Here is a 19,037-nt window from a genome sequence, read left to right as displayed (position 1 = left end):
CATAAAGTCAATTTTTTCTACTTCTTCTTGATTAGTGTGTTCAAGTCCTCCTGTTATAAGTTTGCTGGGTTCTGGTGCTTTCATGTTGTTTTTCAAATTGTTGGAGGAATTCTTGCATTGGCGCCTGCCCATTTCTTCCTCTGAATAATCCCCTTTGGGTCTTCTTTTAAAAGTTCAATTCACCCCAATGAATTCAATTCACTCACCCCAATGAATGATGGATCTTCTGGTAGACAGTCAGGTCTCCTTGCTGGCCAAGGGGCTCACTGACAAAGGGCCTACCTTGCTGCAGGCAGGCTATTGAAACAGGGGACCTCCACTGGCCTGGGTGCACTCAATTCCAGGTCCCCGGTGCCCAAACAGGCTAAGCTGTGGGATTTTGTGGCCCCAAAGATGGGAGGATGAAGGGGGGTGTTCTGGGTGCAAGCTGGGAAGGGACAGGAAGAGAGAGGCAGTATCCGGGGAGAATAACCCCTGCAGGAAGAGCAGGAAGTGTGTGTGGGGGGGTTGGGGAATGTCGGTGGTCCCTCTCCGGGCAGCTGCCTCGATTCAGGCACTCACTTACCCCAATGAATGATGGATCTTCTGGTAGACAGTCAGGTTTTCTTGCTGGTCAAGCAGCTCGGTGACAAAGGGCCTACCTTGCTGCAGCTGAGTTATTATTATTATTGTATGTATATGTATGCACAAACACACACATGCCTTGGTGCACACGTGCAAGCCAGAGGGCAACTCCATTGGACTCAGTTCTCTCTTTCCACCGTGTCACAGAGTGGACTGAACTTAGTTCATCAGACTTTGGGGCAAACACCTTTGACCCGTCTTGCTGGCCCAAAGGCTTTTTCCTAAACTCCTAATACTGCTACCATTCTGAGGTTTCTGAGGAGCTGAGGCAAATGAGAAGATGGAAGGCCTTCCAATCCCTCTTTAGTTCTTCCATTGGCCGATCGCCCAGAAATCCCAAGGCCAGAGGTGGAGAGAGATCTCAGCCCTTTCCAAAGAATGCCAAGGATCCACAACTCACATCCTTGGTGGGCAGGAGAAGGTTCAAATTTCAAATGTGATCGATCACATCAAAGCCTGAACTGAGCAGAGCCAGTTGAGTGGTATGGGACATCTGGTCTGAATTTAGCATCTGAAGATAGACTTCAAGCTTTGGACCAGTGGCTACTCTACTTTGCTTACTTTTTAAAAGAGAAACTTGACTTCCTCCATCTACACGTTCATAAATCTTCCTTCATCTTTTGTCTGTTTGCCCTCTTTTCCCTGTTAGTTTTTTCTTTCCTGTCACTTTTCCTAATGTTTCATTTCTAACAATTAGAAAACTCAGTCCTTTCTTTCTGTAATTCCTCCTGCCCAGACTCAATTGCCAGTAGGGAGGGATTGAGATTTCCTCATGGGTGCTGACTCACACCCACACTTTAGCTGAAGCTTTGCAGCCTCAACTGCTCATGCTGGCAGACAAGGAGATGAGAAAACGGTCGAGGGCACGCAGGGAAAAACACTGAAAAATGTTAGGAAGTGACTGACCCCAGCCAAGACCAACAGCTGAAAACCTGAGGATGAAACTGGGAAGGACCATGGAAAACCCAGCAGGCAGCTTAGGGCTGTGTGGAAGAAAAGTGCAGTGATTTCCATCCAGAACAATTTGGAGGTCCTGGGAGCAAAGAAATCCATGGCACACAGGGACCAGGTGAAGGGGACATGGAGGAAGGAGGGTGGTGGGGAGAGTGGCTGGATTATCCCAATTTGGAGCTAAGTTCTTTGGTTTGAAATCGACACTGTTAGCTTTCCCTTTTAGTGTTGAATACCTGAATGTGTCCCACTGAGAAAGTCCTGGAACACTCCCACAGCCTGATCTACCAAGGGAAAAATGATTCATTCTATCTTCTGAATTTTTCAAAGAGTTAGGTCAAAGGTCTTTTTCTTGTCTCTGTGTGTGTAACCCTCAGAAAATGGCAGATTTCCACATGCTGTCCAGAACTGTGTTGGATCAGTTAGCAGTGTTAAGAACAAGACTTTGAAAGTCAAGTTCATAGGCCGCAATGTTCCCTTGTCAGCACTCCATTCCTTTAGTCCCCAGACCCATAGTCCCAGAGACCAGTCTTTTGTATTACTCCAAAACTTGGGGCCTCTCTTTCCTCTGGTCACACTAAGCAGAAACCCTTTGGTAGTGGATATCCACCCTCCTGGGGCTTGGCCTCCATTGTATCTTTCTCTAGGAGGTTGACACATAATGGAACTCACTTTGGATCTCCTGTATAATCTATGTTTTCACCAAATAAGTGCATCGGTAGTGATTAGGGGATATAGGTAGCCAAGGGACAGGTGGTGACAGAGAGCTATGTAGGCTGAGCTGCTCAAGCTGACAATGTGTCATCAGCATTATTCTTGAGGATTCCTTAGAAAGATGAACATTTTGCAGGCCAGTTACTTTAAGTGTTTTGCCTAAAGAAATAGCATTTGGCTTCAAGTTTAGAGACAAGCTGGTCCTCTGAGCTTATTGAAGTATGTTCTGTCAGTCTGAGTTTGGATCCCATGGAGTCAAACAATAACATGGCCAGACCTGGTGTTAAAGCTAGTGGGTCTAATCCAGACTGACAGAGTGCAGAATCCCACTCTATTTTTCAGTTGGTAGTGCGGTCACTTTGCAGGCAGGCCACGTACTGACATGGATGGAAGTTAGACACAAGTTCAAGGCTCTCATCGGTCTGTGTGAGCTCCCTGTCAAGTACACAACAGGAAGAAAGGGCTAGGATCATCTCCTACGCACTCCCTGCAAAACCAGGGCTGACCGAGAATCCGCTGCATCCACCTCTGCCCCAAGCTGTATTCTGTCATAGATGAACATGAGGCAGACACGGTGAGACTGTCAGAAAATCTCACTGTGTTAGTTGTCAAACTGAATTTCTCTCCATCTTGGGTTTCCCCAACGCAGCACTGCTGTCTCCTACAGACCCTGGTCAGTGGACAGTGCCCCCTCCTCAACAGAGAAACCTGAGAGGGGACAACAATGGGTACCATAGAAAGGAAGGTGAGAGGCAGCTGGGCAAACAGAGGCTGCATTGTTCCCCACCATCAGGGCCTCGGCCTGGGACAGTGCCTTCCCCAGAGCCTATCTGACAAGCACATCGTGCCTCTTGCTCTGTTTACACAGGTGCCTTCTCTCCCTAGGGGAGCCGGGCTCTGCAAACATGTGTGACCACATGCTGCCTGCCAGAAGATGGATGCTCACATCTGCAGGCCAACTGGGGGGAGAAACTGAGGCCCAGAGCAGAGCAGTAAAAGAAGGCTTTCAGACGAAACAAACCGATGACGGAACAGGTGCCATTCTGTTCCCCACTGGCTTGTGGTTCCCAGGCCGCCTTTGTCCTTCTCGTCAGCCTTGCCCTTCATAGGGATAAAGCCACTGGGCTCTCACTTCAGGCCGCTCCAGCTCTTCTCCCATCCACGGCTGCAGGTAAAACCCCAGTTTCTCCGTGTCCCGGAGAAAGAGGATGTGGCTGGCTCCTCTACCCACTCAGTCCACCTGTTACTGCAGCCATGAGACCCTGTCAGCAGAGCCGCAGGGAGGAGAGCCCAGGGACACAGAGAGCTCTGTACCCCTAGGCGCTGCCAATAACCAGTCAGCTCTGTTCATAGATGCCCCCTATGACTCTGGAGAAACAAAACAAAGAAGTCAGAGCACAAAACCTATCTGTGTACGTATTTGTCTTTCTTTCTCTTTTCCAATTTCTTCATGTCAAAGCCTCAGTTCAAATGCCCCAGATCTCCAGCTGATAACTTGAAAGTGGGAGGAACAAAAGGCCTGGAAAGACACACTGAAGTTTTCAAAAGTGTGGTGTCCAGAAAACTGGGCAGAAAGGTGCAAAAAAGCTCATGCTGTCAAGCTAAGAAATCAGCCTCCAGAGAGAGGGCAAGAAGTGGAGACAGTGATAGCGTCAGCCAGAGTCTCCATCATTGCCCCGGAACTGACTGTGGTCCAGTGAGTTTTACAACAACCTAGAAAACTGGGTATTTATTTTGTGTGTTTTCTCAAACTGGGTCTATTTTAAATTACTTATATTTTATTTTTATGACCAAATTGTTTCCCAGAGGTTGGACAACTGGATCTCTTAGGACGCAGATCCTCCACGGGCCACTTTTCTGAAAATGAACCATGTTCAAGTTTGTCAGCTGTGACTAAAGTTCTCAAAAGAAAGACGGATAGGGAGGGTGACTGGAGATTATGGTCTCAGAGGGTTTGGGCTGTGGCACTCTGGTTCCAGGGGCTTTGGCAGACCATCATGGTGGCAGAAGTATTTGGAAAAGGTGCTTATTCGCTTCGTGACAGAGAGAAAGCTGAGAGACAGACAAGATGGGGCCAGGAACAGGGTACCCCAAGGATCACCCTCAGTAAGTTACTGCCTCCAGCTAAGTTCTACATCTTAATTTCCTAGAAGGTCAGAAAACACCACCACCAGCTGGGAACCTACTGTGACACAGGAACCTCTGGGGAGCCCTTCATATATATCTAGAACACATGATTTCCAGAAGCATTACACCAAACCCAAAGGCAAGTGGCATGGAAGAGCTAAGGGAAGCATGGCTCGCCTTTCATTGTTGGGAGCAGGAAAATTATCTTAGTGGATATTGCTGTGCTTTGCATGAAGAAAATAAAACCTTAAGAACTTTGGAGAGGGAGAGTTGTAATTGATCCAAAAGCCTTACCTGCCTGGGGAGTTCATGGCATTCTCCACCAGAGCAAGGTTGTCCCCTGTCTTTGTGAGTCTTTAGGTGGTGTCCTTACCTGCCTGTCATTAAGGGGAGATGGGAGCCAGCAACAGACACAGGTACTGCCTGAGATATGACTCCGAATAATCTGAATTCTAGGAACTGCCTCTTCCAAGTAATGATGTGCTGGTCCTTGCAATTTCATCGGAGATACTCAAATATTGTTCCATGGTCTCCAAGCGCCTGTGGACCACTGTGTGCGTGGCTGTTTAGAGTCAGGCAGCCGGTTGCTAGGCAATGCATCTCCAACAAGGGGAGTGTGAAAAAAAATAAATAAACAGATGACGGGGATGTGATCCAAAGCCTGTTATGACAAGAGCATTTGGGCGCAGTCCACTCTAGCTTGATGGGAGAGTCACGGGGGTGTCAGAGCTTGCTCAGCTCCCTTATGAGTTTCTGGCCTTTCAGCTCCTCACCCTCTGTCTTATGTGGTGGGGAAAGCAGAGATGAAATATGGCTCTCTGGAGGGCCATGCCTTTGTGAAAGGCGATTAGAGCTGTAGCAAAACTTTTGTAATCTGTAACCATATCCCATTACATCTCCAGGCTCCTTGGGTCTCTTCCCAGCCGTAGGGAAAACACAACACACCCTTCTTCTTTCTTTCCTTCCTGCGTTCTTCTTGGTGCCCTTGCTCGTTTCCACTCTTTAAAAGGTCATCACAGTTGTTCTTTTCACACAGATTTTCCTTCTTAGCCTATGCCCGGAACTGGCCCTAGATCTCCAGAAAGGCTAGGTGGTCTCTGTGTCAGTACCTGACAGATGGAGGAAGCAGGGACCAACCACAGGATGAGCTAACTTCAGTGGGTCAGAGGCTGCTCGATGCCTTTTCTGACAGAGAGAGTTCATATTTCTTGAGCTTAGAATATCACCACCATCACTCATTGTCTTCTTTCATGTTTTGGGGAAAACATTAACAGGCTCGATGGTGAAGGAACAAACTAAATCCAGACTTGGGGTCTTGTCTCAACGGCACTTGTTAGCTATAGACCCTTAGGAAACAGCATTCATTCTTTCTACTTCCTCATGTGCAGAATGAGGTTACTGATAACTGCCTTGTAATTTGAGGGCTGTGGGATGGTCCATGTCACATGCTGTGGGGAGTACATAGAACATGGTGAGCATCTCACAATTGCTGATTTGGGCTTGTTCTGGACGCTTTGATCAAATGGGAGGCTGTTTGGGGATATAGTTTCCATTATGACCTGCTCATGTAGCATATTAGAGAAAGAGCAGAAATAGCCACACAGTAGTGCCACTGTTAGCCAAGCCATACTTGTTTGGCAACTTAATGATACAGGATGTAAGCGAAGAGCAGAGGGTGATGCTGGATGGAATGTCCTCTTGTGCATGTCAGAGAGAACATGCTAGGCAATGGGCTGTTGTCTTGTGCCAAAGTATGCAGCCAAAGGAAGACTGTGAGTTTCTAAGATACCTGTTATCACCATGACCTACTCTCTACCCAACCTTGTCTATCAACAGTAGTGAGGCTTAGGATGGGAAGGGCACTGTGGTGCATGGCTATAGTGATAAGGCAAGCAGGCCTGCTTTTCATCCTGTCTGGCTCCCGCATGGCTAGCTTTACACCTGAAATAACAACACACAAATTGTATTCATTTAAACACTGCCTGGCCCATTAGCTCTAGCCTCTTCCTGGCTAACTCTCACATCTTGCTTAACCCATTTCTAATAATCTGTGTAGCACCACAAGGTGGTGGCTTACCAGGAAATATTCAACATGTCTGACCTGGTGGCTGGCTTCATGGCGACTGTCTATCTCAGCTTTCTCTCTCCCACAATTCTGTTCTGTCTTCCCCGCCTACCTATGTTCTGACTTATCAAAGGGCCAAGGCAGTTTCTTTATTAACCAATGAAATTAACACATAGACAGAAGACCCACCTATATCACATGGCTAATTTAAAACCTTTCTTTTGGGGTTTGAATTAAAATTTTCCTCTGTACAATGTATATATTTATGTTACTTTCTATTTTAAAATACAGCACCAATAAAATTTTGTTTTCCCGAGAGTTGAGGGGGCTCTACTAAGGCAGATGTAAACTTAGAAAGCCCTACCAAGGCCATTTCCCCATTTCCCCCTTTTCAGAAAGTTCTGGGTAGATATGAGGCAGGGCCATGCACCTCTAGGGAAGATATTAATCTGTATTCAAATTAAATGATTATTTTTCTTGAAAGTCAGTAGGCAAAATAGTCTGTAATTTATACCACAGCAGAGGCATTGACTCCTGGCTCAGTGGGTAACTTTTCCTTCTTATCACACATCCATGGAAGCACCCCCAGACCCAACTGTGGATGTAACCAGAGGTTCTCCTTCCTACTTCCATTTTTGCCTCTCTGGTAGCATTGACATCTCCAGTCTCCTCTTGCTTTTCTTCCTTCCCTTCCTTTCATTCTGCTTGGCAAATCTGTTATTGACTGAGGTGAAGGAAATGTGGGGGCTAGAATATGTGCCATTGTGAAATATCCCCCATGCACTTTTGACTGATGCTTTGGTGAAAGTGAGTCCCTTTGACCCACTGAGCATCCGTACATAATAATGTACTTCTGGAACTTCCCAGCAGCCTAAGATGATCCTTCTTCTAGATTCCTATGGCAATATTCCTCTAATGTTTCCCCCAGTCGCATGGTTTACATGTAGGGGAAAGTCTGTTGCCCCAATTTGTATTAGAGCTGCTTTTAGCTTTTGATTGTACTGGTCCCCTCCTAGGGTACACCTGGTGTACTGTATTCTGGATTTTGGTACTAGAAATCTTGGATCAGTAAGCACTTGTTTTGGTTCTTAGTCTCAAACAGATGGTAAGAAGCCATAGTCTCAGTGTACCTGCTGCCCATTGTCTACCTACTGTCTTTCTGTTGCTCCTCTCCCCAGCCATAACATTCTATACCAACCTCTCTGAATATTCAGAGCCTTGGCTGTCTCCACTTCCCATCTGCCTCAGTTCTGAGGACTTCTCCCTGCCTCACCCTCTGTCTGATTGCCCATCATCTCCCAGTTCCCAGCATCTGCATTTAAGCATTCTAGAAATTGGTTCCTGTCTTTACTGCATCTTCATGAAAATACCTCATGCAACAATGTTTCCAGGTAGGACTCCTCTGGTCTTTACAAGCTTCAGAGTTCTTAAGGGCTCCATTTTGTTTTTGATTCAAGCCAATCTGGAGTCATAGTAAGAGCTCAGGAGTATCTATTTGAAGTCTCTCATGGTACTGACAACAACTCTCTGAGGAGTGGGCTATTTTATTGTCATGGCGAGAACAATAACAGTGATTATGATAGTAGGAAAGATATGAATACATGAAGTTTAGCTATGCAACACACATGTATCCTTCATAGTTCCCTTGGGGACAGGTGATCTCACAGGAAAAGAAACTGAGACTAATTGGCATTAACTAAGTGGCGTGGGATTGCTAAAATGGTTGCTGCGCTGGATTGAGCGTACCAGACTTGCTCAGTGCACATCCTTCATCAGGATGGAGGAACTTCCTACAGGCAACTGTCATACCTAGTAAGATGGTTAGTGTCTATTGCCAGCTTGGCAGAATCTGAGGCCACCAGAGAGATAGATCTCAGGGAAAGCCTTATTCGGGCTTATTTTGATGCTGTTAATTAAGGTGAGACAGTGTGGTCACTGCGGGTAGCACTGTTTCTTAACTGGAATCATGGTTTGAACCAATAGAGAAGTGGCACTAAGCTCCAAGTTTGCTTTCACGGCTCCGTTTTCCCGACTGTAGATGTAATGTGCTCCCAGTTCCCGCTTGTTTGACCTCCCTGCCATGGTGAACTGTAAGCTGTGAGCAGAATAAAGCCCGTTCCCCTTGAGTTGGTTTCGTCATGGTATTATAGCAATCATAGCAACAGGAAAAGAAATGTCAACCCCTAGATGGAGACTGGCCAGCCAGGTACTGTGGCGAAGACAGGTGACTAGTCCAGCAGGAAAGTGCTCAGTCATCATTTGTCATCTCTTTAAGTAAAACTTCAGGAGACACGGGCTTCAGATAGTGAGGCACCATAGGCTACCAGCCAGATGACCTAACTGGACAGTTTGGATCATTTTCTCTCCTGGGTCACTTGGCTTCCACTTGGCCCTGGTATTTCTGACTCTCCACAGCACAAATGTCACCATCAGCAACACCTCAGACCATGGTTTATTTGGCTGCCCTCTGGAAGCAAGAGCCTGCGCAAGAAGCAAGGAATGTTTCCGCTTACGGCGTCTGGGGAGCAAGTGGAGAGAGCCTTTCTTTGGAACACATTTGACCTGCACAGTAAGAAAGGAAGCTTTCATTGGGCTCAGCTGGTTTTTAGATGCGGCAGAGGGGACACAGTCAGAGCCTCAGACCCTGTGTGTGGTCATTTAGCGTTGCTGTGTTCCATGACCACAGCCCTGCTTTAAGTCTCGGCCAGACATCTTGTAATGCACATGGTATGTCCTTATAGTCCTTGTGGGATGGGGAGTAAGGTGTGGACAAATCAGCTCAGCTCCAAGTCCTCAACCAGAAGATCAGTTCAAGACACACATCTGGAGCATGGTGGGAACCCATATGAGGTTGAGTACAAAGATCTAAGATATTGCAGTTTGGGAAGCATTCCTTGAAGGATGTCAGCACGTTGTCAGGAACTTCTAAGGATGATGGCTGTCTACTACAAAGAAAGTGAAATAGGTTCAAGCATACTAGAAGGCTAAGATATCTGATAAATACTAGGACATTTGGGCATTCGGAACCCCATCCTTTTCAGAGCAAATTCGCATATGGACTCTCTTCTTGTAAAATACTTTTATTTTGAACTGTGTGTTTGTGTGTTCATGCATATGTGCGTGTGTGCACATGTGGCACACACACACACACACACACACACACACACACACACACAAGTACATTTGTCCAAGGAGGCCAGAAGAAGGTGTTGGATTTCTTGGATCAGGATGTGGGTGTTGGGATTGGAGCCGCTTTAAATATGAAACTTAGAATCAAATTAACAGTTAGGTTTTTATTGGGATTGTACTAAACATGCAGGCTGGTCGGGAGCTAGCTCATTCCTCTGGATTTTTGACTGTTCTGTATAAAATGTACTTAAAGTGTTTTGGAAATGAGCTTCAAGAAATCTCAACAGAGAGTGGGAAGGGAGAGAGAGATTTAGAATAAAAGTTGTGTTTTTTTTGACAATCCAAAGATAATGAATATAATGAATAAGTATGAACCTTGAACACAAATCACCTAGAGGCAGAAATTGCAGGGTCTGACTGATAATCAGATTATTTACACAAGGAAAAACTTCCACTTCTGTCAACTCAGTGAATATGGTCTTTACCCAGAAAGTAGAAGCTATATTTGTAAAGTAGTTACTTTCTAAGAGAAATCCATGAATTGCCATTCTCCACTCTGCTCTGCAAAAGCAGAAACGAAGATGTGAAGAGGTTGGCCATTGAACAGAGCTGTTAGTGGGAAGGTCGTCACTGAAGCCCAGCCTTGTCTACCACGGCTCTTAGAACTCTTTGCCTCCATGGGTTCAGAGTACCCTTGGCTCCTGCTGATGCCTGGGACTCATGAGAGACTGCGTGTGTGGTAGGGGAAGAAGGGCAATTGTCTGTCTCTCAGCATCTCACCTGTTCTCACCAGCCTTCCTGGAGACCATCTTGTAGAGTAGGTCTCTGAGACAAACAAGCCAGAAATAAAACCGAACGACGAAAGGACACCTCTGCTGTTCTGCCAGCTTGCAAATGACATCACTCTGCTGTCTGCTGGAGCATCTTCCTGAGCAAATTGGCAGAGTTGTTTTTTTTTTTATAATTTTTTTAAAAAAACTATTTTTTTTCATTTTACATGCCAAATCCAGCTCCTGCTTCCTTCTTTCCTCCCACTCCCTCCATCTTCTCTTGCATCCCACCCACCCCCCATCCACTCCTCATAGAGGGTAAGCCTCCCCATGGGGAATCAATGAAGTCTAGCACATTGCTTTAAGGCAGGACCAAGGCCCTCCCCACTATATCTAGGCTGAGCAAGGTATCCCTCCAAAGAGAATGGGTTCCAAAAAGCCAGAACAAGAAGGGATAAATCCTGGTCTCACTACCAGTGGCCCCACAGTCTGCCCCAGATATACAACTGCCACCCACATTCAGTGGGCCTAGTTTGGTCCTATGCTGGTTCCCTCTCTGTCAGCCCAGAGTTGGTGGGCTCCCATTAGCTCAGGTAAACTTTTTCAGTGGGTGTCCCCATCATGGTCTTGACCTTGTATTCTCACTCCTACCTCTCTTTGACTGGACTTTGGGAACTCAGCCCAGTGCTTTGCTGTAGATCTCTGCATCTGCTTCCATCAATTGCTGGATGAACATTCTATAATGGCTTTTAAGATAGTCACCAGTCTGACAACAGGGAAGGCCAGTTCAGGCACCCTCTCCACTACTGCTTAGGGTCTTAACTGGGGCCATTCTTGTGGATTTCTGGGGATTTCTCTAGTGCCAGGTTTCTTGTTAGCCCTACAATGGCTTCCTCAATCAAGATATCTCTTTCCTTGCTCTCTGTCTGTCTTTCCCCCAGGTTGACCATCCCATTTCCTCAAGTTCTCCTCCCCATCCCCTAGTTTTAAGCCTGTTCAGAACTGCCCAGGCTTTGCATCAGGACCACAATTTTGCTTTTCTTTAAGAAAAGCTGAAGATTCCTTTGTGGCTACAGAGACTACAGTCTGAATTGGGACACTGTTGGTCTCCTTGCGCTCAACAAACATGTTGAATTTCAGCCCAGGTTAATGGGGAGTGTTTTAGGTGGCCTTTTCACCCCATAAAAGCTCAGTTCTCATCCTGGCCAGGTCCAGGATGTCCCTCCTGAGCTCCAGTGAACTCCTGTGTCTTGCAGGCAGCACCTCCTGGATCCCCTCCTTTCCCTTTTCCTCATCAGCCTCACCCTTGGCAGCCTCTCTGTGAAATTCTGCCTCCTTCATCTCCTCTCTCCCTCAGAAGCTGGAATGCTTTTAGGCTGAATTTCTGATTTTCTTGTCTTTGCCAAAACCCAAAGGCCCACATCTGCCACAGGCCGGGAAAGGAGAGGTTGTTTGGAAGAACGCAGACGTGACCTTGAACCTTTGTTCAACACTTCAGTGACAGGTTCTCCCCTTCCTGGCCACACCCCAGCACACATGCCTCTTGTGGGATCAGAGGATGTTTGTGGCCCTTTTCCCTCTCGACCACCCTTTCCATATACACTTTCCAGTTGTTCCCTCCCTGTTACTTCTTTTCTGGAATATTAATCAGAGAACTGAAATCCCAGGACAGCAAGGGGCTTAGGGAGGACACTTAACCCACTCTCCAGCTTCCTGGCAACAGGCAGACCTGCCTGGGTAAAGGACTCCTTTTCATCTTTAGCCTTTCGTAAATACAACTATTAGGGAATTCTGAGTTCTCCTCTTTGGTGTCTTGCTTCAAAATGTCATTTAAGAAGTGTTCTCTTTCTTAGTGTGTCAGAGAAATACCTGCCCTCCGACATTAATTGTAGCACAAGTCACAATAACAGAGATTTGCAATCCACCCTAGGTATTCAAAAGCAGAGGAATAGGTGAGTGAAGTGTGGTGTGGATATACAATGCAATGCCATGGAACCTTAACACAGAATGGCATTCTGTCATTGGAAACAACATGGAAGAGCAGGAGGACATTAGGTGGGATAAGTCAGGCATCAAAGATACACACTGCATGTTCTCATTTATCTGTAAAAGTCAATAGCAGAGCAGTGGTTACCAAAGGCTGGGAAGATGGTGGGGGAGGAGAAGATGGAGAGAGTTACGCAGTCGAATGGAGGAACAACCCTAATGGTCTACAGAATAGAGTAACTATGCATGAACAGTAGCTGATATATTTAAAACGAGTGAAATTCTGGATGCTTTCAGCACTAATGAATGATAAATGTTTGAGATGATGATATCAGCAGTGACCTTAATTTGATCATTTACCTTAATTTGATTATATATATATATATATATATATATATATATATATAGTACATGATCAAATTATATCTATCTATATATCACTGTGTCTCCATAAATGTACATTCCAATTGTAAATTTAAAATGTTTCATCAAGGGGTCACTGAGATGGCCCAGTGGCTAGAAGTACTTGTTGACAAATATGATGACCAAATTCAATCCCCTGTGTGGTGGAAAGTCTCTAATGACTCTTACAAATTGTCCTTTGGCCATCACATCTATGCCATGGGATGTGCTTGTTGACATCCCCCATGTAAACAAACACGTAAGTGTAAATAATTAGATTCTTCTGCTCATGGAATGCCCTTGCTCACATCCCCAAGTGAACAAACAAACAAGCAAATGTAAGTCATTTGATTTTTCTGTTCGGGGCTGCACAACACATGCAAGCACATCTGTTGATAGATGCTCTCTCTTATGGCTAGATGGAACTGTGGCACCTTGGAGTTCTCTTCTGGAGGTACTTACCAACAAACCTTTTCTATGGGTCAGGTGGAATTCTCGGGGCATCAGACAGGATGAGGGGATTCTAGAAGTAAAGTCTGCAGCAGCCAGAGCTGGTTCAGCTGTGGAGCTTGTACTGAGCTATAGCCAGATACCAAGGATGGAGGTGACAGAGGAGCTGCTGTAAGTCCACCGAGAGGTCCTCTGAGCTGCAGATGGACTCCATGCTTGTAAACGACCCTATAGTGTCTCAGCACTAAATCCAACTGCTGTAGGATGGAATAGTTCAGACTGATTGATTTGGACTTATCTATTACTGGTTGATCCTCAGACAGTAGCCTAGCTCTGCTCTTCTGAGGGCAGAGCATAGATGTGTGAAAGTCCTTCTCCTGCCTCCAGGGACATAAAAAATACACACAACATATTCTTCTGTTCTAAGGGGACAGAAGGGTATCTTTCTTTCTTTGACCTTGGAGTCTAAGAAGAAAAAAATGCCAAGCTTTCTGTCTTCCTTGATTGGGCACAGTCTTGAAAGCCCACCCTTCCCTTGTGTTTATAGTTTGCCTCTTATCCCTCTAATTTATCCCGTCTCTTTAGACACTCAGACATGTGTCTTTCTTAGTATCTACACTTTTAGCATTTGAAGTTTTACTGCTTCTAAAGATTGATTTTTATTGTGTATGTGTGTGTGTGTGTGTGTAAATGTATACATGTCTCTGTGTGTGCACATGTATGTACCACACATGTGGGTGCTTGAAGATGCTGAAAGAAGATAAGAGGGCCCCTAGATCTAGAGTCACAGGCAGTTGTGAGCCGTCTGTTATGGGGAAAGAAAGGAATGGTGGTGAAAACATTTCTCTTTGGCAAGTAGTTGTCAGATAAAGAATGTCAGGTGATAGATAAACATCTCTCATGCTTGTTCTTTCCCTGGGGCCAACAAGGTTGGGAAGACAAGAATATAGGAAAACATATGGTTTTTGTTTTGGAAATGCAGATTACTAAAGTTTCAGAAATGATCATCATTTAACCAAAACGGAGGAACTTTACAAAATATCATGGTCCTGGCAACTATTCTTGACTTTTGTTTTCATTGGATAGGCAAAAAGTGGGCATAGTTAATGTTTTCACAGGTTTTTTTTCTGTTGGGCACAGGTGGTGTCATCATCAGGGGTGGGGTCTTGAGGTGGTCACTGATGCTGAAAAATTTGAAGCAGAAGGCTGCTGTGGGGAAGGAGTCATTCTTCAGGGTGAGACTTCAGGAATGCTCTATTTATCAACTGTTTTGATGTCTATATTATTCTGAAGATGTAACAACAATTTGATAAATAAAAATGGCCAATTTTTATTTCTCTTTAGTCTTTCCAAGGCCACAAGACTCTCACTACCTGTTTGTAGTCACCATATCACCCCCAAGAAAACTCATTTTTTAACATATTGATCATTATATCTCTTGTTCTGATGGCCTTTCTCCAAACACCAGTCTCTCTACAATGTAATACTCTCTTGTTTTGTCTGATGAGCCACACATGATTCTAAGGGTAGAAGTGGGTGGCCAAATACTCTGAGCAGTGCTGTTCAAAATGGTAGCCACATGTAGTTATTGGGCACTGGAAATATGAGCCATTCAACTGAGAACTAAACTTTTAATTCAGTCAAAAAACTGACACACATGCACTCCAGTTTCTGGCAAACTTTTAAATGCTTATGAAATAACTCTATGGTGCTCCAAGTGTAAGTTTTATGAGCTCAGAGATCAAGCATTACTAAAGATTTCAGCATTTAAACTGAGCCGTGCTCAGGCAATAAAATACACACCAGGCTTACAGGGGTAGTAAGAAGAGAATAATGGAAAATATTTCATTAATTTTAAAATATTAGTTACATCCTGTAATAATATCTCGTTTTCAGTGGATGAAATAAAATGTATTGTTAAAATTAATTTCAATTGTTTCTCCTACATTTTTGTGGCTATTGGAGCACAGAGAACTGTGAACGGCTTCCCTTTATGTTCTGTTGAGCAAGGCTGGTCTGAAATATGTCATTTCCCTGTTTCATGACTATACCTGGGTATAGCCAGATATAACCCTTCCCTACAGCAGGTTATGGGTCACTACAGAAATTAGCCTTCATTATCATTCACAACGTTCGCTTCCAAATCCACATGAGTGCATCAATTGTCTTGAGAAATTTTCTTGCATGCCTCTCAGTTTTTTGAATTCACACATACGATTTCCGTGGTTTTGTGTTTTTAAAACAGTCTCTCTTGGTTGCTCAAGAAGGACTCAAGAACTTTCCTGCCTCAGCCTCCCTAGTAGCTGAGTATTCAAGCACGAACCAGTGCATCCGACCAGTTAACACAGGAAAATAGGGGGAAAGAAAATGAATTGTTCATGAGGAATATGCAGAATTATTACTATAGACTTACTTTCTACAGCTAAAACCATGATCTTTAGGGTAGGGAGATTTGTTCAGGTATGCACTACTCTGCAGTGGCGCCCCACCCTCTCAAACCCCGGCTGGCCAGTGTTCTTCCTGTTATGTTGCCCTCAAAGTGACCGGGGCCACAGACAGCCACGGGCATTATGGGAGACTATTACAAAGCATCAGACTAGCAAGCTATTAATGAAAGCCAGATGAGAGACCACAAAACACGTCATTCAGAAGGTTGACTAGCCGGAATGGAACACTCAGCTAAAAGATGGCAGGAGTTGGGGAAGAAGGTAGGGCTTGAATCCCTGACTCTGTGCTGATTGGGTTATGTCATGGGCTAAGTCATCCCTCACACTCCACCCCTCTGATCATCTATCAAAGGAGAAGGTCAGAGCAGGAGGTCTCTAGGGTTCCTCCCTGCTCCCCACAAGCCAAATTTCAATCAGTCTAATACTGACCTCCAGCTGCAAAAACAGCAGGCCAGCCCCCGAGTTTCAAATGCTAATATTACAGGCTAGCAATCATGTCTTGCAGGGTATGAGGTGCAGCACTTGGAGATCCAGCAGGCTTTGTGACTCTGCTTAACCTCACTTCTGGCCAGGGCCCTCCTCATTAATTGTAGTGTGTTCCATCACACATAGCTTGGCCGGGTCAAGTGAACTTACATTTTATTGAGACATTTTTTCAATGAACATTTTATAAGTGTATATAAGGGTACCCTTACAGCCGTGCAAGAGAAGGCCTACTTATGCACAGAGAGCAACCATTCACGCTTAACTTTTCCCTATGCATATTGGCAACTCTAATTTCATCTCTTATGATATGATGGTGCTTTTATCTCTACAGTTTTTGTCTTAATGGTTTAGAAGAGTTTTTTATGTTTAAATTGTTAACTCTTTACTACCATGTATTTGTAGTGTGTGTGTGTGTGTGTGTGTGTGTGTGTGTGTGTGTGTGTGTGAAGTGTATGTGCATGTGGAGGCAGGAGGTCAACCTCAAATGTCGTTCTTCAGGATCAGTCTGCTGTGCTAGTTGAGGCAGGATCTCCCACGAGCATGGCACATTGCTGAGCAGCCTGAACTGGTTGGCCAACAAGCACCAGGGATCTACCTGTCTGCTTCCTCAGCTGTGGGGTTGTGCTATTACATCATTATTTTCTATGGGTACTGGAGCCGGAACTTGGGGCCTTGTGCTTGCAAGGCCACTGCTTTACCAACTGGACTATCTCTCCAGCATCTAGCAAGTTCCCCCATTTATGACTCACTTCATGTCTGTGTGCATAACTTAGCATTTTATTTTATAATAATTTATTCTTATTTTTCCTTTTTATTGAGCTTTAAACTTGCATGCTAGACAAAGACTCATATCTCCAGCTACACAGGATTTTATTTTATTTTTATTATGCGTGGCCACATAAGGTCATTGTCATGAGCTTAAATAATGTACTTTAAGTATGTTCTCCTCTATACATTAACATTTGGAATGATCTTGTTTGTCAATCTATTTGTTGTTTAAAAGTGGACACTTAGATACTGTTAAAGTCCCTTTTTCACTCCCTACCAAATAATTTCATGTGTTAATAGCTGTATGTTTTTCACTTTATGGCCTATTGTGTGAAATAAGAAAATAGACCATGTTTTCTGGGGGATGGCTACTGATCTCCTATAGCACTTGTTAAACGAATTTTCCCATCATTTTCTCCCCCACTCATTTTATCTGGCCTATCATTGACATCATAGGAGAAAGTTAAGACAGTCTGAATGGCTCAATCATACTTTAAATTATATGGCTGCTGGGATGAGAGGGAAGCCTGAAGAAAAGGCACAAAAGTAGACAAGTCGGTTCCTGCGAGTTTCTTCCCGCTGTGTACATCCGGCCTCTGGCCTCTGGCTTCTAGCCACTTCCCTGTGCTATGGCCCCGAAACGGCAATCTGTGCTCCTGCCTCAGTCCAAGAAACCCAAATCGGCTCCTTCCCTGAAACTGGAGGACAAGTCGGCCTCTCCCGCCCTGCCGAAGGGAGAAAAAGAACAGCAAGAAGCAATTGAACATATTGACGAAGTACAAAATGAAACAGACAGACTTAATGAACAAGCAAGTGAGGAAATACTAAAAGTAGAACAAAAATATAACAAACCCCGCCAACTGTTTTTTCAGAAGAGGTCAGAATTGATTGCTAAAATCCCAAATTTTCGGGTAACCACATTTGTCAACCATCCACAAGTGTCTGCACTGCTTGGGGAGGAAGACGAAGAGGCTCTGCATTATTTAACCAGAGTTGAAGTAACAGAATTTGAAGACATTAAATCAGGTTACAGAATAGATTTTTATTTTGATGAAAATCCCGACTTCGAAAATAAAGTTCTCTCCAAAGATTTTCATCTGAATGAGAGTGGTGACCCATCCTCAAAGTCCACTGAAATCAAATGGAAATCTGGAAAGGATTTGACAAAATGCTCGAGTCAAACACAGAATAAGGCCAGCAGGAAGAGACAACACGAAGAGCCAGAGAGCTTCTTTACCTGGTTTACTGACCACTCTGATGCAGGAGCAGATGAGCTAGGAGAGGTCATCAAAGACGACATTTGGCCAAACCCCTTGCAGTACTATTTGGTTCCTGATATGGACGATGAAGAGGGAGAAGCAGAAGATGATGACGATGATGATGAAGAAGAAGAAGGCTTGGAAGATATTGATGAAGAAGGAGATGAAGGTGAAGAAGATAATGATGATGATGATGATGATGATGAAGATGATGATGAAGGGGAAGAAGGAGAGGAGGATGAAGGCAAGGATGACTAGCACAGAAGACTGATGGATTCCAACCCTCTTTTTTATTTTCTTTTTCTTTTTAAAATTTTCTCCAGTCCCTGGGAGCAAGTTGCAGTCATTTCCCTCCCGTCCCCAATCCCTCCTGTGCTCAGTCGCCCTGTTTTTGAGGTCTCACTTCTCAACACCATGGTTCTCAATTTATTTTGGGGGAAATGTCTTGAGCAAAATACAATGGGAAAAGAAAAAAAAGTAGACAAGTTATGACTCTATGCCCACTGTGAGTTTAGATATCACTTAAGGAATTTGATCAAATGATGAGTTATTTCACAAATTTAAATGTTTGCTTGATTGAGATCAGCTAGGTACATTAGTAAGCAAATATGAAATCCTTTCTGGAATAAAGAAGAGTTTCAAGGTTGACCAAATATCTTTCATTGTGTAGACAAATGGCCTGAGGAATGTGAGGTTTGGATTATTTCTTCCTGATGCAGATGGGATGGCTTTATTAGGATTAACCCAGGGGGCTGAGCATACAAGGTAAGTAATCTACACTGAGTTACACCCACAGGCCAATATCACTTAAAAATATTATTATTATCATTGCTATTATTACCATTTATTACTATTTCTA

The 19,037-nt window shown here is 44.4% G+C and overlaps 1 protein-coding gene across 1 annotated transcript; it reads left to right on the top strand.

The window, feature by feature from the left end:
* The first annotated feature begins 17,548 nt into the window (after positions 1 to 17,548).
* LOC119821426 (protein SET-like) lies at positions 17,549 to 18,436 on the top strand. The gene has a single exon (XM_038340429.1). The coding sequence runs from the start codon at positions 17,549 to 17,551 to the stop codon at positions 18,434 to 18,436; it is 888 nt and encodes a 295-aa protein (XP_038196357.1).
* The last annotated feature ends 601 nt before the right edge of the window (positions 18,437 to 19,037 follow it).

The sequence above is a fragment of the Arvicola amphibius genome, chromosome 8 (assembly GCF_903992535.2).
Source record: "Arvicola amphibius chromosome 8, mArvAmp1.2, whole genome shotgun sequence".
Taxonomy (NCBI): Eukaryota; Metazoa; Chordata; class Mammalia; order Rodentia; family Cricetidae; genus Arvicola; species Arvicola amphibius.
Note: the sequence above shows the minus strand (reverse complement) of the source record. Positions and strands in the feature narration are given on the sequence as shown.

What these genes read in the sequence shown, in the direction of transcription:
- LOC119821426 (XM_038340429.1), top strand. Translation starts at nt 17,549, where the DNA reads ATGGCCCCGAAACGGCAATCTGTGCTCCTGCCTCAGTCCAAGAAACCC.